Source organism: Ylistrum balloti, unplaced genomic scaffold, assembly GCF_031769215.1.
Source record: "Ylistrum balloti isolate Yb309-2 unplaced genomic scaffold, AGI_CSIRO_Ybal_v1 Utg370138, whole genome shotgun sequence".
Taxonomy (NCBI): domain Eukaryota; kingdom Metazoa; phylum Mollusca; class Bivalvia; order Pectinida; family Pectinidae; genus Ylistrum; species Ylistrum balloti.
The window spans coordinates 482,964-507,348 of NW_026782146.1; the positions used below are offsets into that span (position 1 = coordinate 482,964).

Consider the following 24,385-nt stretch of genomic DNA (forward strand, 5'->3'; position numbering starts at 1 on the left):
TGTAAATTATAAATTTCATTTCAGTAATAATTACCATAACTTTAGTATGCAAATACAGTACCTACACCCATCTTTGTATCCCAACAACAAAAGATTCAAAAGAAAAACAATCCCGCCCTCCCTACGATCCATGAGCCATCACGGCAGGAACGCAGAGTGATCTCCCTTCCTCTTACCTTTATGGCTGCCGACGAGTGCAGAGGTGTCTGAGCTAAGTGCTTTTCTTACTCCTTCTCTTCGTACTGCCATTGTCGTTTGAGTATATTGTTACTCTATTAGTAGTCTATAAACCCATCTCCCAACTTATATTGTGAAATTAAGTATTGTCATTTGTTTATTTTGACCGTATTTCCGGCCGTTTTTTCCTCCACGTATTCGAGTGCGTGACTACTTGTCTCGTTGCTCGGATTTGCGTGAAGTTGGAATTTGTTTTCTTGCTGCTTTGTCGGCCGTGTTGTACGGCCGTTTTATTTATGCAGTGCAATCTTGCTGCGTACGGTAGGCTTTGTGCTCTCGTTCGTAGTTTTTTGATTGTTCGAGAACTTCGTTTCCGGCCGTGTTTTTACTCCGCGTGTTCGAGTGAGTGACTACTTGTCTCGTCACTCGGATTTTCGTGAAGTTGAAATTGTTTTCTTGCTGCTTTGTCGGCCGTTTTGTACGACCGTTTTCTTTTTTTGCAGTACAATCTTGCTGCGTACGGTAGGTTTTATGATCTCGTTCGTAGTTTTTTGATTGTTAGAAAACTTTTTATCCTTGTTTTCATTGTTACAATTTTTTATTGTTTCGATGCTGGATAAAGGTGCCGGGTTTACGTCGGGGGTCAGCGCATGGATGTTCCTATTTCTATAGATAATGGGAACCCCATGATACCTGTCCCATTTGCCGACATTACAGCCAGACCTCACTATGTGAACTTTGTTTGCACATGGAGTCTGCTGCTTAGGCTCCCATGCCTTTCCAGTTAACTTTCCGCCGGAAGAGGGATTCGTCCTCTTCTTCCGGTAAGGGAAGTAAGCTTTTTAAGACCTCCCTCCTGAAGTTCTGAACCAGAGCGTTCCTGCTGGGGGTGCTCTCGTTCCACCGAGCTCCGCCCTTCAGCAGGGGGTGGCTCCCCCTGTCCAGGTGCGTCCTGGAGTAGGGGGGGGGCAGCCCGACCCTGACTCGGCGCAGTCAAGGGTCGAATTGACCGGTAGCTCTCGATAGGCGGCGGTGTTACCGTCGGAAAGGGACTTCCGGTCGAGGTCTCTGATTCCTTCAGGGACCTCGGCACGCCAGGTGGCGTCGTTGGTGGGGGCCTCTTTGACTCCGGAACTGTGCCTTCGGGTATACTGTGGATTCATTTTATTTCGTGGGGGTCCAATTTTCGTTGTTTTCGTGGATGAGCAAATCCACGAATTTAAAAACACAACGAAATATGAACTACTTACTAAAGTAATTTTGAAATTTGACCAAGTAATCTTTGCCGACACCGGAAACGTCCACCGGTAATGACAGAAGCCCCGTAATTAGTCGGGAGTCGGGTAGTCTGAGGCTCGACATGGATACGCTAAATTGGTGTCAACGATATATAATTATATATTATTAAACATAACAAAGGGTAAGTACCCATTGTGATGCTAAGTATGATGGGATCGCAGTCGTTAGCGACACTGTGGACACTAGGCTTGATCGGACCATCCTGTCGATTGAAGATTGGATCCGTATTTCTATCCGACTACAGGTTCACAATAATTATTAATAATGCAGATCTTGTTTACACACCTGTTTACACACATGGTCCAATCGTTACGCGTGGTGTTTTCATATGACTGCGGTACACCGACTGATCAGCACACAATGTTTATCCACTGAAAACAATTGTTTCTGATAATTACCGATTGATTACACGCCAGGATATATACTGATTTGTGGTTTGATATTAATGCGAGACTGTTGTAAACAGCGTTATAAAAACACAGGACGCCATCTTGAAAAAAAACGTTCTTTTATTCTTGTCATTAGTGTTAATTCCTGTGAACATAGCCTTAATACAAACAGAAATAATTTCGACTGGAAGCAAAAAGAGAAAATTCTAACGTTTTTATTTTTTTCCCACAGAATCAAAAATCCACGAATTTATGAGTCCACGAAACTGTCTAATTTGTAGAAACAACGAAAATTGAACCCAACGAAAATAAATGAATCCACAGTAGGTTCAGGGGCCACAGACTTTTTGTCAGGATTGTCTGTGGCTACGGGGATTAGTGACACTTGAGTTCACTAATCCTGGTGTCAGCGCGGGGTCTGTTTTCCCACCCTCACAGGCTTCTGGCTCTGGACCTTCCGTCCCAATCCAGATTTCCCAGTGCAGGGTTTCCCAGGGGGTTTTCCTCCAAGGGTTTGGGGCTTCAGGCCAGGAGTCCGGTTTCCAGTCTCCCTTTCCCCCGGGCTCAGGGAGTAGGGGTGCCTGCGGGCACTTATTCCTGGGTCGCCCAGGCCAACCTGCGGATGGTTTTGGGTACCAACAGTTACTCAGCAGTTACGGGCTTAGCCTGTACATGTCTGGGTTTCCACCTGGTGGGAGTGGCGGTTCATCCTGGTCCTTTGGACAGGATGTCCAGCCCCAGACTCAGGCAGGCCATCTTGGCCAGTTCTGGGGTCACTCCCGGCCCGCTGGACCGTTCCCATTCCCTCAGGGGTTTGGGTTTTTACCCCATGGGTCTTCACTCGTGGAACCCATAGGGGTTGGTCTCTCCTCTAGGAGATGTTATAGCAGTGCGGAATCCCCCCAATGTTCTGCTACTTCGGGGGCCTTGTTGGCCGGTCCTATAAAGGTTTGCCAGACCTTAAGGACTTCCGCCTCCAGCGCGGACCCGTCGGTCTCCTGTTCCCAGGGGTCGGCTTCGGGTCTCCGACCCAAGCCTACAGCTACAGCTGTTGGTCGCGCTGCGTCCAAATGCCATAAAGAGGAGTTCCCCTCTGCGGAGATGGCTCCTCTGGCGGCCCCTGTTCCTCCCAAGGGGACTTCGGTCTCTATTGAGGAGGAGATGGACATCGAGGGTGCGGGCTCGGCAGAGGAAGACGATGTCATTCATCTTTCTCCTGGGCCAAGAGGGTTCACAAGGGGAAGATGGCCCTGAGACTGCTGAAGCTGAGGCTCAGCATGTGCTTTCTGGGATGTGGGTCCTCCGGGCCAACATCTCCCGGATTCTCAGGGCGGAGGTTTGCCCACCGCCTCAGCATCGTCAGCGCCTGAATCCACCATCCTTCTGGGTTCCCTGGTGGCTCCTCGGGCTTCCGTTCGCTCAGATCGGTCTCTGCCAGAAGGCAATATCATGTCTTTGGTTCTGGCCACGGCCCGGGCTCCGGTTTTAGAGAAGGACTCCTTCTCTACCCGTGCTCTCGGGTTTGTCGGTCTGCAGCTCAGTGTTGGTGAATTGTCGGAGGCTTCATCTTCCGACTATGCCACACATGATGGGCAGCTGGCCTCTCAACCAGCACAGCTGGAGTTGAGACAGCTGGCTGCCTGGCCCGGCAAATCAGTGGACCAGGTGGTGCTCGATCCCAAAGAGCACCACAGGATGGAGAGAATGTTGCACCTCTCCATCCAAGTTCTGTCATACATAGACTTCCTGACAGTTTGTCTATACAGGGTATCCGATTTGCCTGAGTGTCGGTTATCCGAGACAGAACAGCCGACATACAGGACACGGCAGCCTTGCAGGTTCTCTGCTCGTCAATGCCGTGTTGGCTAGGCAGTTTTCAGTTCTGAAATTCCGCCCAGTCCAGTAACCCTACCGTTTCCGCTTGTTGAATGCCCCCTTCTAGGGCTCTACCCTGTTCAGGGGAGCTCTTCCTTGGGTTCAGAAGGATATGAAGGAGGACTCGGTCGCCTCAGCACTTCTGGTGAAGAGGTTTCAGGCTGAGAAGGCCAGTGCCTCGCAGGGGTCAGTGCCTCCTAAGAAGAAGGCGAAGTCTTCGGCTGCTCAGTTTTCTGCACAGCCCAAGTCCCAACCTCACTTCAACGGCAACAAGGGGAAGGGTAGGAAGGGTAAGAAACCTCCTGGGGGCAAGAAGAAGGGTTCCTGACTATTTCTGCTTCTTGGCCGCGAAAGGCGAAGGGTATGGCCGGGTGGACGGTGGTTCTCCTTTCCCGGGCTCATGTCCTTCTCCTGCAGGCTCAGGCTCCGGGTGGGCAGACGATTCTCTGGTCTGGCAGGGGCTCGATCTGCCCCATCCGGAACTCCCTGTGGGCGGACGTCTCTCTGCTTTCCTTTCCTAGTGGCAGGATATTACAGAGGACGCTTGGGCTTTTGTCGGTGGTCAGGGAGGGTCTAGGTATTCCCCTTCTTCAGGATTCGTCCCTCGCCTCCTGGCCGTTTTTGTTTCTTTCCTCCTCCCGGGGATTCAGAAAGGGCACGGGTGCTCCAGGAGGAAGTAGGGACCATGCTGCCAAGGCAGAGATGCCCTTGGGGCTCACGACAGCTCCTTTGGTGTTCACCAAGTTGCTGCTGGTGTTTCCTTCACTCCTGCAGAATAGACGTCCACATCTATTTCGACGACTCCCTCATGCCTCTTTTGGTGTGGGAATCGTTAGTGAAGGACACTCGTCTGGTCCTGAAACTCTTGCTCAGAGTCGGCTTCATTCCTTCCAGAGAGAAGTCAGAGGTTCCTTCATATTAGGACTTCTTCTTCCTGGGGAACCATTTTGACATGGTTCGGGGCTTAGCCCTTCCACCTCTGGAGAAGTTTGAGAAGGTCAGGGCTCTGGCTATGACTTTCATCACTTGGTCGCTTGTCCAGGTACATTGGTTCCTCAGTTTTCTGGGGTATCTCAACTCCTTGGCATATGTGGTCCCCCTAGGGAGGATTCACATCGGACCTCTCCAGATGTTCCTCCTGTCTGACTGGGTTCCGTCATCCAGGAGGCCTGGATCCCGCTTACCCAGTCGGTCAGGGAGTTCTCTTGCTGGTGGACCATTCAGGAGAACGTTTTCCACGGGGTACCTCTGACCAAGCCTATCCCCTCTATGATCCTGTTCATGGACGCGTTCATGACAGGAATGTGAGCTTACCTCGATGGGGGAGTGGTCTGGCGAATAACTCTCGGAGCACATCAGTGTACTCGAGATGAGACTGTTCATTTGGCTCTGCAGTCCTTTAGGGGTATCCTGCAGTCCAAAGTGTGGCTACCGACAACAGTTGTCGCGTATCTGGAGAGACAGGGGCCACCAGGTCTCATGTCCTGTGTGCCCTCTCCATCCACATCCATCTTCTCTGCCAGGACATGCAGTTGACCATAGCGGTCAAGCATCTTTCTGGCAGGCTGAGTGTGTTGGTGGCCACTCTCCAGGCGCCACCAGCCGGTGTTGACGGAATGGCAGCTGTGTCCCTTGATTTTCAAGGGGAATTGTCAGGCGTGGGACAGACCTATTATAGACCTGTTTGCCACTTCCCTGAACAACCAGCTGCTAACCTTCGTCTCCCCGGTCCCAGACCGTAAGGCGTGGGCTGTGGACGCCCTTTCTCTGGAATAGGAAGGGACGTATGCATATGCATTCCCTCCCTTCAACCTGGTGGGCAGGGTTCTACAGAAGTTCTGGGAGCATCACTGCTCCTTACTTCTGAGAGCCCCTCTGTGGCCGAGGCAAGCTTGGTTTCAGGAGCTCTTGTCGTTTCTGGTGGAGGAGCCCTTGGCTCTCCCCACCAGACCGAATCTCCTTCGCCAGCCTTGGCCCAGAACGACACACTCTTGACCAGAGATCCTCCACCTTCACGCACTGAGGCTATCTCTGGAAGCCACGCCAAGGCAGGCTTTTCTCAAGAGGTGTCAGATTGCATTGAGCAATCAATCAGGGCTTCCTCTTCTGCCGTCTACCAGTCACGTTGGATGATCTTCTGTGATTGGTGTGTCGGCAAGGAAGCTTATTCATTCGAAGCCTCTGCATTTGATTGCGGAATTCCTAATCTCTCTGTTTAGGTACCGCTATCTGCCACCTGGCACTATTGCTAGCTATCGTACAGCTATTGCCAGAGTTCTTGCTTGTTATGGCAGGAAGGAGATCGGTTAGTCCTCCTCTCTTTCTGCCCTAATCAGAGGCTTTGCTATGAATAGAGTTGTTTTTAGCGAAGAATCAGGTTCCGGGGTTCTCGCACGATCCCATCAGGATCCTGGCTGTGACTAGCTCGGAGGAGCAAGATAGGTTGCTTTGTCCTTGTCGGGCTCTTAGGTTTTATCTTGATAAAACCAGGGGGGGGCGGGGCTCTCGATCCCGTCTGTTTTGCCCATTAAACAGGGGCAACGAGATATCTCCTCCCAGTCGGTTTCCAGGTGGGTTTGCCAGGTGATTTAGTATGCTTACGAGCATTTTGATGATCTGGCTCGGGCGAGAGTGAAAGCCTGTATTCATTGGGACCTTTGGTGGTGGCATAGTCAGTGGCTGGGCCTCCTCGTTAGCCCCGGGCCATGTCTTTCCGTACGGCGGCATGTGGGTACACCTGCTCTTTCACAGAGAGGTCCCTTCCTTCACTTTAGCACTCTGTTCTCCCCCCCTACTACTTTGGTTGTGCTGAAGGGGCTGCCTGGCTTCTAGTCACCACTACGGTAAGACGAATTCGCATACTAAAGTTATGGTAATTATTACTGAAATGAAATTGAGGTTTTTTAATGTAAAACCAATTTTCATGATGTAATACTTACCATAACTTTATGGAGTCCCACCCTATCCTCCCCTCTTCCTTATCTGCCTGGCTGCCCCTCTGTGGGGTTTACGCCATAAAGGTTATTAGAGGAAGGGAGATCACTCTGCGTTCCTGCCGTGATGGCTCATGGATCGTAGGGAGGGCGGGATTGTTTTTCTTTTGAATCTTTTGTTGTTGGGATACAAAGATGGGTGTAGGTACTGTATTTGCATACTAAAGTTATGGTAAGTATTACATCATGAAAATTGGTTTTACATTAAAAAACCTCAAATTTAGTGGCAATGTTCCAAATTATCAATTAATTAGCAAAACCTATCATATACAATAATGTTATTAATCTGAAGGTTCCAGAATTTGAATTACCTGTCGTTATTGTACCTGGGTTTGATGGTCATTGCTTTGCATTACAACATACTTAACACTTCTCACAATGGAAAAGTGTTAGTAATACTAGTAAACCTCTTGCTTTAACAGTCACTGCACACCTAATCCTCTTTCATCAGGAATCCTGATTACATGACCATAAAAAGTGTCTGTGGTCTGTGTCGGTATATAAACATTCATGATAACTTGTAAAAATTGTACCCACCCATATCTTATACTATTTATTAGAATTACAATGAAATCTGTGTTGTGTGGCCATTATGTATAACAGGATAAGATAATCTTGGCTGGTTCATACAAGTTACTAAGAAAGACAGGTTCAAATCAAGACAAAACGCAAACTCTTATAAAGCAGCTGATAATAAATTCATGATGAAGAGTATCACAGTATAATCATTATGTCAATGAAAATTTCATGGAATTAATTCTATTTTTATGTAGATCTATATCTGTCATACACATGACAGAGAGTGTTACTGACCTTGTCGAAATTTGGTAAAGATATTCAGTAAAACAGGTCATTTTTAGCTCATTTAAGGTCATTTTTAGATCACATGGTATATATATAACACCATACTCAAATTCACAAGGATAAAAATTTGTTAAAACCTTCAAACAACATTTTCTCATGAACAAAGGGTCTGGATCAATATTTGGCTGGAAAATTCCTGGGATGAGGCCAGATAAAGTTTGTGAAAAAAATAACCTTGACCCCTATTTACAGGCATAATGTTTACTCTAACAACATTTTATCCTCCATTTTAGGTGTTTGCCCTAGTTGTGCTTTTTGCTATTGATGACATTTTATTTTTATATATTTTTTTGTTACCATGGAAATATGTTGACTTTCCTTTCAGGGCCACAACTTCGAAACTTTTGTACTCCTGCAACTCAACAAAACTTTCTGTTTATATTAGGTTATAGCCCTAGTTGTGCCATTTCTTATTGAGGACATTTTATTACTTATCTTTTCCTTCAACCATCAAATTTTGATTTCTTGTAACTTCTTGTATTACTCCAGAGCTTATAGCGTGTTGCATAAATTTATTCATGGACATTACGAAGCTCTATTCAAATATCAGCAGTCAAAAACACAGGATCTACATCAAGATATGAACTCAGGCTATAAGGTTAATATATAAGATATATAAATAAAATGTACAAGTTGAGGAGATGCAAGGAAATTTAATTGGTAATTGACAAAAAAAAACATTACATTTTGCACTAGCGTTACACTATATTAGGTCATCAGTTCATAATAGCATATACATAATTGAGTGATATCACAAGTTGTTATACTGATATATAAACATCATATTTGGGTTTTACACCAACAGCCAAGTTGGGAAATAATGCCACGCTTTGCAGCCCCTTTTTGTAAATTACAAAATGCTTAGAATCATAATATTTGACAGTAGGTTCCGGAGGTGAAATCAGACAAACTTTAGATCAAAGAGATGACCTTGACCCATATTCAATGTCACAGGCATCAAATGCATTAAAACCTTCAAACAACTTTTTATTAACTAATACTTTATATGTAAATGAAGTAAAATGTTCCTATTTTTGTGAAAAACACAAATTTACATAACATTTTATACAGTTAGGGTCATTTATACAGGGAAAAGTTTGTAGCAACTTGTTACCTGTCAATACTGATGTTACCAACAATGATGTTACCTGTCAGTACTGATGTTACCTGTCAATACTGATGTTACCTGTCAGTACTGATGTTACCTGTCAGTACTGATGTTACCAACACTGATGTTACCTGTCAGTACTGATGTTACATGTCAATACTGATGTTACCTGTCAATACTGATGTTACCTGTCAATACTGATGTTACCTGTCAGTACTGATGTTACCAACACTGATGTTACCTGTCAATACTGATGTTACCTGTCAATACTGATGTTACCTGTCAGTACTGATGTTACATGTCAATACTGATGTTACCTGTCAATACTGATGTTACCTGTCAGTACTGATGTTACCTGTCAGTACTGATGTTACCAACACTGATGTTACCTGTCAGTACTGATGTTACATGTCAATACTGATGTTACCTGTCAATACTGATGTTACCTGTCAATACTGATGTTACCTGTCAGTACTGATGTTACCAACACTGATGTTACCTGTCAATACTGATGTTACCTGTCAATACTGATGTTACCTGTCAGTACTGATGTTACCTGTCAGTACTGATGTTACCAACAATGATGTTACCTGTCAATACTGATGTTACCTGTCAGTACTGATGTTACCTGTCAATACTGATGTTGCCTGTCAGTACTGATGTTACATGTCAATACTGATGTTACCTGTCAATACTGAATACTGATGTTACCTGTCAGTACTGATGTTACCTGTCAATACTGATGTTACCTGTCAATACTGATGTTACCTGTCAGTACTGATGTTACCAACAATGATGTTACCTGTCAATACTGATGTTACCTGTCAGTACTGATGTTACCTGTCAATACTGATGTTACCTGTCAATACTGATGTTACCTGTCAGTACTGATGTTACCTGTCAATACTGATGTTACCTGTCAGTACTGATGTCAGTACTGATGTTACCTGTCAATACTGATGTTACCTGTCAGTGCTGATGTTACCTGTCAATACTGATGTTACCTGTCAATACTGATGTTACCAACAATGATGTTACCTGTCAATACTGATGTTACCTGTCAATACTGATGTTACCTGTCAGTACTGATGTTACCTGTCAATACTGATGTTACCAACACTGATGTTACCTGTCAATACTGATGTTACCTGTCAATACTGATGTTACCTGTCAGTACTGATGTTACCTGTCAATACTGATGTTACCAACAATGATGTTACCTGTCAATACTGATGTTACCTGTCAATACTGATGTTACCTGTCAGTACTGATGTTACCTGTCAATACTGATGTTACCTGTCAATACTGATGTTACCTGTCAGTACCGATGTTACCTGTCATTACTGATGTTATCAACAATGATGTTACCTGTCAGTACTGATGTTACCTGTCAATACTGATGTTACCTGTCAGTGCTGATGTTACCTGTCAATACTGATTTTACCTGTCAATACTGATGTTACCAACAATGATGTTACCTGTCAGTACTGATGTTACCTGTCAATACTGATGTTACCTGTCAGTACTGATGTTACCTGTCAGTACTGATGTTACCAACAATGATGTTACTTGTCAGTACTGATGTTACCTGTCAATACTGATGTTACTTGTCAATACTGATGTTACCTGTCAATACTGATGTTACCTGTCAGTACTGATGTTACCAACAATGATGTTACTTGTCAGTACTGATGTTACCTGTCAATACTGATGTTACCTGTCAGTACTGATGTTACCTGTCAGTACTGATGTTACCAACACTGATGTTACCTGTCAATACTGATGTTACCTGTCAGTACTGATGTCAGTACTGATGTTACCTGTCAATACTGATGTTACCTGTCAATACTGATGTTACCTGTCAGTGCTGATGTTACCTGTCAATACTGATGTTACCTGTCAGTACTGATGTTACCTGTCAATACTGATGTTACCTGTCAATACTGATGTTACCTGTCAGTACTGATGTTACCTGTCAATACTGATGTTACCTGTCAGTACTGATGTTACCTGTCAGTACTGATGTTACCTGTCATTACTGATGTTATCAACAATGATGTTACCTGTCAGTACTGATGTTACCTGTCAATACTGATGTTACCTGTCAGTACTGATGTTACCTGTCAATACTGATGTTACCAACAATGATGTTACCTGTCAGTACTGATGTTACCTGTCAATACTGATGTTACCTGTCAGTACTGATGTTACCAACACTGATGTTACCTGTCAATACTGATGTTACCTGTTAATACTGATGTTACCTGTCAATACTGATGTTACCTGTCAATACTGATGTTACCAACAATGATGTTACCTGTCAGTACTGATGTTACCTGTCAGTACTGATGTTACCTGTCAATACTAATGTTACCTGTCAATACTGATGTTACCTGTCAGTACTGATGTTACCAACAATGATGTTACCTGTCAGTACTGATGTTACCTGTCAATACTGATGTTACCTGTCAGTACTGATGTTAACTGTCAGTACTGATGTTACCTGTCAATACTGATGTTACCTGTCAATACTGATGTTACCTGTCAGTACTGATGTTACCTGTCAATACTAATGTTACCTGTCAATACTGATGTTACCTGTCAGTACTGATGTTACCTGTCAGTACTGATGTTACCTGTCAATACTGATGTTACCAAGACTGATGTTACCTGTCAATACTGATGTACCTGTCAATACTGATGTACCTGTCAATACTGATGTTACCAACACTGATGTTACCTGTCAATACTGATGTTACCTGTCAGTACTGATGTTACCTGTCAATACTGGTGTTACCTGTCAGTACTGATGTACCTGTCAATACTGATGTTACCTGTTAATACTGATGTTTCCTGTCAATACTGATGTTACCAATACTGGTGTTACCTGTCAATATATATGTTGACTGGCATTTAATTTTAAACTTTAAAAGTAACTTTGTTAAAGGTTACTTACTTTGCGACCCATTCCATTAGTTTCCTGATCATTGAGAGTGCCACTGGTGCTACCCTACTCTTACCTTGAACCTGACTGACCGTCTGATATGCTGACACTGGTCTGTTATGTTAACCCAATAATTTGTGTTAGGTGTTATATCTGTGCTGACCAGTAATTGTATTTACAGTGTAAGCTTGTTGTACACAACCAACACCAGTATACCTACAAGTCTAGCTGATAGCTCCTATCACTACTCCGTCAATCATATCTCATGTTTTCATTTCAACTTTCCAGGGTCAATTCTATTTCATTTGTTAATGCAGTATTTCAAATTTTCTGTTTGGATTAACTGTCCTGTAACTGTGTTATTGTCTGTGTTACTGGTCCTGTGACTATGATATTGTCTGTGTTACTGGTCCTGTGACTATGATATTGTCTGTGTTACTGGTCCTGTGACTGTGATATTGTCTGTGTTACTGGTCCTGTGACTGTGATATTATCTGTCTTACTGGTCCTGTGACTGTGTTACTGGTCCTGTGACTGTGATATTGTCTGTGTTACTGGTCCTGTGACTATGATATTATCTGTGTTACTGGTCCTGTGACTTTGATATTGTCTGTGTTACTAGTCCTGTGACTATGATATTGTCTGTGTTACTGGTCCTATGACTGTGATATTGTCTGTGTTACTAGTCCTATGACTGTGATATTATCTGTGTTACTGGTCCTATGACTGTGATATTGTCTGTGTTACTGGTCCTGTGACTGTGATATTGTCTGTGTTACTAGTCCTATGACTGTGATATTATCTGTGTTACTAGTCCTATGACTGTGATATTATCTGTGTTACTGGTCCTATGACTGTGATATTATCTGTGTTACTGGTCCTGTGACTGTGATATTGTCTGTGTTACTGGTCCTGTGACTTTGATATTGTCTGTGTTACTGGTCCTGTGACTGTGATATTGTCTGTGTTACTGGTCCTGTGACTGTGATCTGTGTTACTGGTCCTGTGACTGTGTTACTGGTCCTGTGACTGTGTTACTGGTCCTGTGACTGTGATATTGTCTGTGTTACTGGTCCTGTGACTATGATATTATCTGTGTTACTGGTCCTGTGACTGTGATATTGTCTGTGTTACTGGTCCTGTGACTTTGATATTGTCTGTGTTACTAGTCCTGTGACTATGATATTGTCTGTGTTACTGGTCCTATGACTGTGATATTGTCTGTGTTACTGGTCCTATGACTGTGATATTATCTGTGTTACTGGTCCTATGACTGTGATATTGTCTGTGTTACTGGTCCTGTGACTGTGATATTGTCTGTGTTACTAGTCCTGTGACTATGATATTGTCTGTGTTACTAGTCCTGTGACTATGATATTGTCTGTGTTACTGGTCCTATGACTGTGATATTGTCTGTGTTACTAGTCCTATGACTATGATATTGTCTGTGTTACTGGTCCTATGACTGTGATATTGTCTGTGTTACAAGTACATAGAAAGAGATAAAGTCTGTGTTACTGGTCCTGTGACTGTGATATTGTCTGTGTTACTAGTCCTGTGACTATGATATTGTCTGTGTTACTGGTCCTATGACTGTGATATTGTCAGTGTTACTGGTCCTATGACTGTGATATTATCTGTGTTACTGGTCCTGTGACTGTGATATTGTCTGTGTTACTGGTCCTGTGACTTTGATATTGTCTGTGTTACTGGTCCTGTGACTGTGATATTGTCTGTGTTACTGGTCCTGTGACTGTGATCTGTGTTACTGGTCCTGTGACTGTGTTACTGGTCCTGTGACTATGATATTGTCTGTGTTACTGGTCCTATGACTGTGATATTGTCTGTGTTACTAGTCCTATGACTATGATATTGTCAGTGTTACTGGTCCTATGACTGTGATATTGTCTGTGTTACTGGTCCTATGACTGTGATATTATCTGTGTTACTGGTCCTGTGACTGTGTTACTGGTCCTGTGACTGTGATATTGTCTGTGTTACTAGTCCTGTGACTATGATATTGTCTGTGTTACTAGTCCTATGACTATGATATTGTCAGTGTTACTGGTCCTATGACTGTGATATTATCTGTGTTACTGGTCCTGTGACTATGATATTGTCAGTGTTACTGGTCCTATGACTGTGATATTGTCTGTGTTACTGGTCCTGTGACTGTGATATTATCTGTGTTACTGGTCCTGTGACTGTGATATTGTCTGTGTTACTGGTCCTGTGACTATGATATTGTCTGTATTCCTTAAAGTGCTAACTACTTACTTTGGTACAGTCAGTGAATATCCTCTTGTATAAAACACTAAATCCTTGGCTTGTTAACACCATACAAACAGGGTTCATTATATGGTTGCTGTGGTTAACTGTTTTACCTATAGATATAAATAAACTCAAGTTGTGTCATATCTCTGTGTGGTGAAATCTCTCATCCTTATAAACATTGGGTATACAGCCTTCAAGGTGACCTATGGAGATAATTCTCGGTGATAATGGCTATTTTATATACACATTATAATCACACTGAGATATATATAGCTCATTTAAACCACAAATTTATAAAAGTGTCTTTATTCCTGCAACTGATATAACATCTGCAGCTGATTTCATTCACGCTTGGATATCTCCTGGTCGATATCATCAAAGGGATGTAGCATTCTATCTGTTTACAATAATTGAACATACTTTGTATTAAAATGGATCGAAATAAGGTATAGTTTATCAAAATTTGAAAAATACAGTTACAGTTTAATTAAAATAAAACAAATATAGGTACAATGTATTAAGATGGATCAAGATAAGATACAGTTTATCAAAATTTGAAAAATATTGTTACAGTTTATTAAATTTAGATAAATAAAGGTACAGTTTGACATAATTAGATAGAGATAAAGTACAGTGTATTAAAATGGATCAAGATAAGGTGGCTCTCTCCTGCCTTGGGCCAGTTGGGTGGGGCCCAATGTGGAAAATCTATCAGTTTCTTTAAATCTGTATTGTTCTTCAGTAATTGCAGGATATTGTTCAGATTTTGGTCTGAAGCATATTTTGGTGAAGGGAAATCAGTTTTGTGTAAACAATGGATTGCTGCCCCCTGAGTCCAGATGGGATGGGCTCAATATGGGAATCTATTAATTTCTTTAAATCTGTATTGTTCTTCAGGAATTGCAGGATATTGTCCACTTTGCACCATCAACAGTTCATTTTGATGTTTGGTTCTTGGAAACAGTTGTGATTCCAGCTGAATAACTAAAACATTGCTGAGCATCAGGAGATAACACAATCATAACTGATAATTTGTCCTCGGATGTGGTCCCACCCCAGGACAGACTATATCTTTGAAGCCTTTGAGATTAACATCTAATAACTTAAAAGCCTTGCTGGACATCAAGAGTTTAACAACTGATCTCTGTCCCCACCCCTAGGAATATTGAAGCCATACGTTGGGTGAGGCTCATCAGGGAAAATATATTCCTTCTGAAAAAATGTGAAGTTTTGCATTATAGACTTCAATATCCAGGAGAGGGATACAGGCCCTCTAGGCCTCTTGTTAAAATTAGATAAATATAGGTACACTTTGATATAATTATATATAGATAAGGTACAGTGTATTAAAATAGATCGCGATGAGATACAGTTCATCAACATTTGAAAAATATAGGTACAGTACATTGAAATAAGATAAAGAATTTTTCATCTCATTTGGTTTAAAGGACTGGTTAGCTTATGCCATGACCTGGGATTGGGGGTTCTTCAACTTTATAATAAAGATCACTTCTAGTCATGAGAGAGTGAAGAGGGGATGTATTCTGAGAGAAGAATGCATTCCAAAAGCCTAACTGACCAAGAGACAAGAGAGATGACCCAGAGATTGGAGGGGGGATGTATTCTAAGAGCCTAACTGACCCAGAGAATGGAGGGAGATGTATTCTGTGAGCCTGATTTTCTAACTGTCTGTAGTTATTGCAGTTTTATTTGTAATATTTCAGGGAGCTGGTGGAAATTGAACACGAGGACAGCAGGCTGTGTTTTAAAGTCCATGGATTTGTGACAAATGCTAATTATTCTACAAAGAAGTGTACAATGCTTCTCTTCATAAATCGTAAGTTTTGAGGTCACCTGAAACAAAGGCTCAGGGTGACCTATTGGGATCTCTTCAACAACATGCATTGTGTGTCATACGTCATAAGCATACATAAGCGACTTCTACTGGAAAACTCTTTAAATGACATCAGTGAAAAAAAAGCACCAAAAATGGGTCAAATTGACTTAAATTTCAACAACATTCTCCTTTCTATGCCAATATAAAGTAGAACCAAATACTCTTCTTGGATGTTTTACCAAATTTGTAAATTTCACGATCCCCAAGTTGTCAACTTTCCCCCGTGGGGAGGGGGTAAATTTTTACTGTAGTTTATATGAAAATTACATTTTTAAACATGATTTGTTTATTTTCTTTAGAAATAGTACAAACTTGGTTAGAATTATTAGTAGAAGATGACAGTTTAATGAGACAGACATATTGACCTTGGATGACCCCTGTGGGCTGATAGGCGGTGTCAAAATTGGTTCAAATTGATTGAAATTTCAAAGATGTTCTACTGTTGATGGATGGAAGATTTTATATGTTGAATTGAATTCTCTTTAATTCAAACTTGGTTAGAAGCCTAAGCATGGGACAGCAGGTAATGTTATGCACAGTTTATGTTTGTATTATGTGTACAATGTAGTTAAAGTTATCTTACTTTTTTTTAACAAAATCATCTCTGTGACATGTTACGAGAAGCATTATAACTCAGGTGACGGTGAAGGCTCCTGGGCCTCTTGTTATCATTTACAGGAATCTGAAAGGATGAAGCTGACACTACCACTGTCAAAACCAGATCATATTTATTATAATGATAATGTGGTGTCAGCTTTCTGTTGATATTATAATTTCCTGTAACTACCAAATAACACGTGTTTCTCAATAATATCATTTACCTCTGTGTAGCTGAGAGACTGTAAAAAGGGACTGTATGTTGATTAATCAAAAGGGATCTACAGATAAAGGGACTGACCCTGGGTCAACTAAGGGATCTACAGATGAAGGGACTGACCCCCCGGGGTCAACAAAGGGACCAACAGATAAAGGGACTGACCCTGGGTCAACTAAGGGATCTACGGATGAAGGGACTGACCCCCCTGGGTCAACAAAGGGACCAACAGATAAAGGGACTGACCCTGGGTCAACTAAGGGATCTACAGATAAAGGGACTGACCCCCCTGGGTCAACAAAGGGACCAACAGATAAAGGGACTGACTCTTGATCAACTAAGGGACCTACAGATAAAGGGACTGACCCCCCTGGGTCAACAAAGGGACCAACAGATAAAGGGACTGACTCTTGATCAACTAAGGGACCTACAGATAAAGGGACTGACCCTGGGTCAACAAAGGGACCTACAGATACAAGGACTGTCGAACTAGCTGTCTCATGGGCCTACAGATACAGGGACTGACCCACTTGTTGTCTCAGGGGCCTACAGATAAATGGACTGACACGCTAGTTGTCTCAGGGGTCTACAGATACAGGGACTGACCCACTTGTTGTCTCAGGGGCCTACAGATACAGGGACTGACCCATTAGTTGTCTCAGGGGCCTACAGATACAGGGACTGACCCACTAGTTGTCCAAAGGACCATCTGCTAGAAGGGAAATACATATTCTAGGACTGACTCCCTGAATGGGCGAGGGCCATACAGACAGGAATTTAGCCTATTGTCACAATGAGGTTACACGGGTAGGAGAAGGACACCCTTGATGATGAAAACAATGAAGTGATTAGTCGTAACTTAGGAAGTTTATCATGGATGTCATATTGAAGAGCTGGACATTGTGTTGGATACATAACAATAGAGTTTTGATTTGTCCACAGATCGCTTGGTGGATTCCACTGCCTTGCGGAAGTCCCTGGACACAGTATATCAGGCCTATCTGCCAAAGAACTCCCATCCATTTATGTACCTCAGGTTAGTCCTCATTATTCAATAATAATCGGAAATCCAAAACTAGTCTAAAACAGTCCAAATATATATAGCTTACTCTTACCATTCCATCCGCTGTTTTATAAGAGATCCTGGGATTAATTCTGTCTAATAATTCTAGCTGTTTGATGTTTGATATACTGCTGGATTTTTAGGTAACCTGAGCCAAAGGCTCATGGTGACCTATTGCCATCATGATTTGTCTGTCGTCGTCCGTTGTGCGTCGTTAACTTTTCACATTTTCAACTTCTTCTCAAGAACCACTGGATGGATTTCAACCAAACTTTGCACAAAGTATCCCTATAGTAAGATGCATCAAGTTTGTGAAAGAAAAGGATGTGGTACCAATAGGGGCTACAGGAGGGGGCAAAAAGTGGTAAAATTAGGTAAATCTTCAACAATCTTCTTCTTATGAACCAAGTATCAGATTTTCTTAAAATTCAAAATTAATTATTCTTAGAGCAAGTTCTACAAAGTTTGCGAATTAGAAAAAAACAGGCCCTCCAGGGGGCACTAAGAAGGGGTCAAAATTCAAAGTTGACGGATTTCAACCAAATTTAGTATATAGGGTCCTCTAGTGAAGAACATGTGACTTTGATTTGAAAAAAAAGTGTCGGAGGGGTTCTGGGGCCTCATGGGGGGCAAAAAGGAGTCAGTTAGATTTTTTTTTGAAAATGGGTTCTAATGGCATTGACCATGTTTTTGGGTTACAACCACACTAAGCACAAAGCATCTGTGTAATAAGACACATTTAGTAAAAAAAAAAGTAATGGCTGCAATAGGGGCCCCAGGTGGGGGTAAAAAAGGAGTAAAATGAGGTAAAGTAAGCTTCTTTAAGTTTACAATAGAAAAAGGTGTGGCCTCAATGGGGCCATATTTAAGGGGTAGAAAGGGGTAGAATTTGTTAAATCTTAGCAAATCTTGTTGTCCTGAACCAAAAGTGTAACTTCATATAGATGATCTTTAGGGAAAAGACTGCAAAGTTTGTGAGAATAAAAATAACTGGTCCAAAATTAGCTCTTCTGATATTTGTTACATATTAATCTTTAATAAAGACATGTTGTGTGTTTATGACAACCATATAGGCGAGAAAAAATGTGTAGCCAGATCTTTCATCAAACCCGGATCTTATTACTCGCTGAACCTTCTATGTTCTGAGCTACATGTATAATATGGTTCAATACCTGTGGTAACACTACATTTCTCAGCCTTGATACATATATATTCCTGTCTCAGAAGTACCACAAGATTTTTTCACATTGTTTTATGTGAGATTTTTTAGTTGGATGCCTTATTGTATTAGGAAAGGAAAAGATTGTGGATAGACTTGAAATTGATCTGATTTTTTGTATACTTTAGCTATACATATATCTACTAAGCTATATTTCAACTTGTAAATGAAAACATGATTTGCTTTATGTGAATATGCAACCCTGGCCTCTGTTTGGCAAAGACATTTTGGACTTCCTCTCAAGAACCACTGGGTGGATCATGTTCAAACTTGGTACAGATGTTTTACACACGGTCCTGCACAAGTGTTGTTACATTTTTGCAACATTTTAAAATCCCCAGATTATTGACAAATATTCATCAGGTGACCGTTAAGGCCCCTTGGGCCTCTTGTATATCTACAGCTTGGAGATCGCCCCTCAGAATGTCGATGTGAATGTTCATCCTACAAAACATGAAGTTCATTTTCTGCATGAGGATGCCATTATAGAAAGTGTACAGACAGCTGTGGAGGCAAAACTGCTGGGGTCCAACTCATCTCGAACCTTCTACACTCAGGTAAAAATGTCACCTACAACACAGGTATACATATCACCTACCACACAGGTATACATATCACCTACCTGTGTACCTACCACACAGGTATAAATATCACCTACCACACAGGTATACATATCACCTACCACACAGGTATACATATCACCTACCACACAGGTATAACTATCACCTACCACACAGGTATACATATCACCTACCACACAGGTATACATATCACCTACTACACAGGTATACATATCGTCTATAACAGACAGTATACCAAACCTCTCAGAGTGAAACATTTTATCAAAACCACTTAAACGCAGAGCATAAAACATGAATACAAATAAATTAACCGCTTTGTATCAGTAATTTTATACAATACTGTATTCATTACATATTTAGCCTACCTCTTGTGTTATTCTAGAATTAAGCTGCAAGTAGCAGCTTTGGCTGCCAGTAACACTGTGAATGGTTCATTATCCCAGGATGTACAGACATGTCATTGTCTAGTTCTAATCTCTAAGCCTTCATACATCTATATCACATGTCTCATCCCCTTATTGTAACAAATAGCTGTGGTGTGCTTCATTCTTTTTCAGAAGAGAAAGAAATTTGAGGCTGTTATAAAACATAAGAAACTTACCAAAAGTAGCACATTATCTTTGTTCAGCTGCACCTGGTTCTAATCATATTTTGAAAATAAGCATTAAAAATCTTGTTAGAATGCTCCAAAGCTCCAAAGGTAAACGGCTACAGATATATTGCCAGTGGTAGAGGTAAATGGCTACAGATATATTGTCTGTGGTAGAGGTAAATGGCTACAGATATATTGCCTGTGGTAAAGGTAAATGGCTACAGATATATTGTCTGTGGTAGAGGTAAATGGCTACAGATATATTGCCTGTGATAAAGGTAAATGGCTACAGATATATTGCCTGTGGTAGAGGTAAATGGCTACAGATATATTGCCTGTGGTAGAGGTAAACGGCTACAGATATATTGCCTGTGGTAGAGGTAAACGGCTACAGATATATTGCCTGTGGTAGAGGTAAATGGTTACAGATATATTGCCTGTGGTAGAGGTAAATGGCTACAGATATATTGCCTGTGGTAGAGGTAAATGGCTACAGATATATTGCCTGTGGTAGAGGTAAACGGCTACAGATATATTGCCTGTGGTAGAGGTAAACGGCTACAGATATATTGCCTGTGGTAGAGGTAAACGGCTACAGATATATTGCCTGTGGTAGAGGTAAACGGCTACAGATATATTGCCTGTGGTAAATGTTGAAATTGTTAAGTGAGTATTGTCCAGATTTGGCAATGACTTACTATTGTTACTTAGGTTTCTCACAAGAACATGTGTAGCAACCATTCTATAAACTACATATAGACGCACAGTTTGATGTATCTTACTCTATAGTATAATAAAGAATCCCATTCACTTGATAAATTCTGATTTCCAAAATATTGTTACACAGACTTTAACTAGTTTTATTTCTTCGCATTTCTGACTTCAGTAGCCTCCAGCAGCGATCCCGAACAATGGACAATTTATACATCTTCAAAACATGGAACTTACAATTAACTCATAGAGATAAGAATACTTCAACTGAAAACTACCCATCTTGTTGGAAGAAAAGTCACTGTACCCTTTCATTACACCATGCCTAATGTCCTTGTCTTGCTCAGTCAGATGCTTAATCACAACATACATGTAGGTGTACAGACAAGAGTCTAGTTGAGCAGGACTGCTGATATCCATGTGAATAGGAGTAAATCAAGATCAAGATCAGATCAAGAACATTTTGATCACTGTCACAGAAAAGTCTAATGATGTAATGTTAATGTCTTAAAATTTAACATCAGAAAATCTTGGAAAATTAGAGAAGTTAATGACCGAGGGTCCTGGAAATGTCTGGGCATGTTTGGGCTATGGGAACCACCATGTCCCTAAACCAGAGTCACACATGATATTACAGTAGCAAGACACATTGATAATAGAAAGGCATAGATAGTAGCAAGACACATTGACAGAAGCAAAATATATTGATAAAAACATGACGTATTGACATTAGCATGACATCATGACATATTTATAGTAGAATGCTGTGATAAATTCTTTTGTACGTAAAATTTAAATATCCTTATATCACTTTCAAGATATTTAATAACCAAAGTAACCTTTTGTCATATTTGGCCAGTTTTTGGAAAGAGAAAGTATCAACTTCTTTAGCCAATCATCATCAGATGGTTGGCTATTCAAATCACCCTACATCCTTGGTCCATCCATCCATCGTCCATCCATCCATCCATCCATCGTCCATCCATAAACAATTTTGTTATCACTATTTCTTGAGAAGTGTCTGAGGGATCTTTCTCAACTTTCATAGGTCAGTTTTCCTTAGTCCCTAGTTATGCCTGATTGATTTTGGGACTGCTGATCAGAAGAAACAAAATGGCAGACAGGTGGCCTTTTTTGACTTTTTCAATGATGTTTCTTATGGTTTTTTCTTTGAGAAATACAGGTCCCAAGGTCTCTTGGTCCCTAGTTGTGTCAGTTTAATTTGTGACTGATCAGATACACAAAACGGGTGGAAGACCAAAATCTTCAATTTTTACGTTGAAAGATTGTTATCACTATTTATTGAGAACTACTGATGTTTAGATTTTTCTAAAGTTTATTGAAGCAGTGAATGGATCTCTCTAAAATTCATATTAATACATATTGCTCAAATATCTTGCATTGGGTCCCCTTGGATCTTAGTTGTGCCCGTTCAATTTTGGGATCAATCAGAAAAGCAAAATGGCTAAAAGACGGGTCATTTTGGATTAAGAGCAAAAACGTGAAAGAAAAGATAGCAGAAGGTAAAATAATCCAATCTTCAAAGAACAAAGAAAGATCAAACAATGGTGAGCACCAAGATCCCTCTGGGAGCCCTTGTTGATTGAATACAATTTTATCTTGTGAGGCTTGTGATAAAGACCCATTAAGCTATTGTGTGTTTTAGGCCCTGCTTCCTGGTGTGTCCTTCACAGAAGATGACAAGGCCTCATCATCAGGTAAGTTAGAACAGACCTGAGTATGTATGTATTTAGCACATTTCTCATTCTCAGTACAATGTGTCAGGTTGGTTAAGTCTGACGGGGGTATATATGTACTTAGTTCATTTCTCATTTTCAGTACAATGTGTCAGGTGAGTTAAATCTGACCTGGGTGCATATGTACTTAGTATATTTTGCATATTTTCTACACATTTAATTACCAAAACGTTTCAGTACAAAGTGATGTGATGAATTGTAAATATATCCTAATTAGTGCTGAAGATAATAACAGTATGTCATTAAGTATAATTTCAGCCAACTGTCATTACTACCACCAAATGTTGATATTACTATTTCTTGACAAATACTGGATGGAACTTTCCCAAATTCTGTTTGTTCTCCTTGGTCCCTAGTTGTACTGATTTTATTTAAAAATGAAATGCCTGACACATGGCCATTTTAGACTTCGGGGTAGGAAACATTGTTATCTTTACTTCTTGAAAAGTTCTCTAAGGATGATGCACAAGTATCACTTGTATAGAAAAGCTAAATGATGAATTAATCTGCATCATTATACAGCTGTTTCAGCCCTGGTCAATAAAGGCCTAAATCGTGACACCAATGAAGTTCTTATTGCTATTTAATCAATTTCATTTCGTATAAGTTGACCTTGTTCCTTTGAACTGATGAGGAAATAAAATAGCTGACAGGTAGCAAGCTTGGATTTTGAAAATGGAAGTTTGTTCTTCATAAGTAGTGGATGGATTTTGAAAATTTCTGAAGAAGTTTACTAGGTGGGCCCCTCTTAATTTTATGATTGATAGAAAACCAAACTGGCTAATAGGTCCCCTTTTGGCCATTAAGCCATTGTGGATTTGGACAATGAAAGTATTTTATTGTCATTAGGTCATCTGACACAAAGGGTCAAGGTGACCTATAGCCATTGTGCTTTGTCCATTGTTGTGTGCATAAACTTTCCATTCAAAGAACTTCTTCTCATTAACCAAAAGGCTAATAGTGTTGATATTGGTCCTTTAGCATGCTAGGACACAGAGCTTCCAAACTGTTCATATGAATGACCATGACCATTTTTTCAAGGCCAGAAGGGTCAAATGTGTCAAAATCTCTTAACAACTTCTTAATATCTGAAAGGCCAATGGGACTGCTATTGGGGTCGGTAGCATGCTGGAATCAAGAGCTATTAAGTTCATTAAATGAATGACTTTGACTGACTTTTAATATTAAAACGATCAAACATGTTAAAATCTTCAAACAACTTCTTTTTAATAAACAAAAAGTTGAGGACATTGATATTTGTTGTGCAACATAATTGGATGAAGGACAACCAACTTTTATGCAACTGATTGACTTTAATCCAATCTAAAGGTCACTGGGGTCAAATGAATTGAAGGCTTCAAAAATCTTCTTTCAACAAGCCATAGGTCCTGGGTTATAGTAGTTGTGTAGCATGCTTGAGGAATAGGATTTCATGTTTACAGACATTGAATTTATAAAGTTTTTACTGTGTTAGCAGTTTGAGCATCAGAGTTATTGATATCTATGGAGCCTCTATCTTGTATTTGTTGTTGTAGTCAGATTAACCATTATAAGGCCCACAGGCTTTCTGGAAGAGAACTGGATGGATCATTTTCCAGATTTTATCTGACAGTTCCCTTTGGTTTAGTCGTTACAATAAAAGTACTTAAATCTTATTTTGTTTGAAATGCCTTTGGGTAAAGGTCTCTATTTGAAGTAGATCAAAGTCTGGTGAGGGACAGGGCCCGATATCAGAAACAAATTGTAGATTGGTTCTTTTTCTGCTTGGAAGAAGTTTTTTTTCAAATTCAGTTTGAGGGTTTGTATGTTTGGGGGGAAAAGATAACAA

The 24,385-nt window shown here is 41.0% G+C and overlaps 1 protein-coding gene across 2 annotated transcripts in view; it reads left to right on the forward strand.

The window, feature by feature from the left end:
- The window catches only part of LOC132550642 (DNA mismatch repair protein Mlh1-like), a 106,385-nt gene that overhangs the window by 57,392 nt on the left and 24,608 nt on the right, over positions 1 to 24,385 (forward strand). For both annotated transcript variants that reach the window (XM_060214733.1, XM_060214734.1), the window contains exons 9-12: positions 15,648 to 15,760; positions 17,577 to 17,670; positions 19,320 to 19,473; positions 22,467 to 22,518. In XM_060214733.1, coding sequence (XP_060070716.1) covers positions 15,648 to 15,760; positions 17,577 to 17,670; positions 19,320 to 19,473; positions 22,467 to 22,518 — 413 coding nt within the window. The remainder of the gene's footprint in view (positions 1 to 15,647; positions 15,761 to 17,576; positions 17,671 to 19,319; positions 19,474 to 22,466; positions 22,519 to 24,385) is intronic.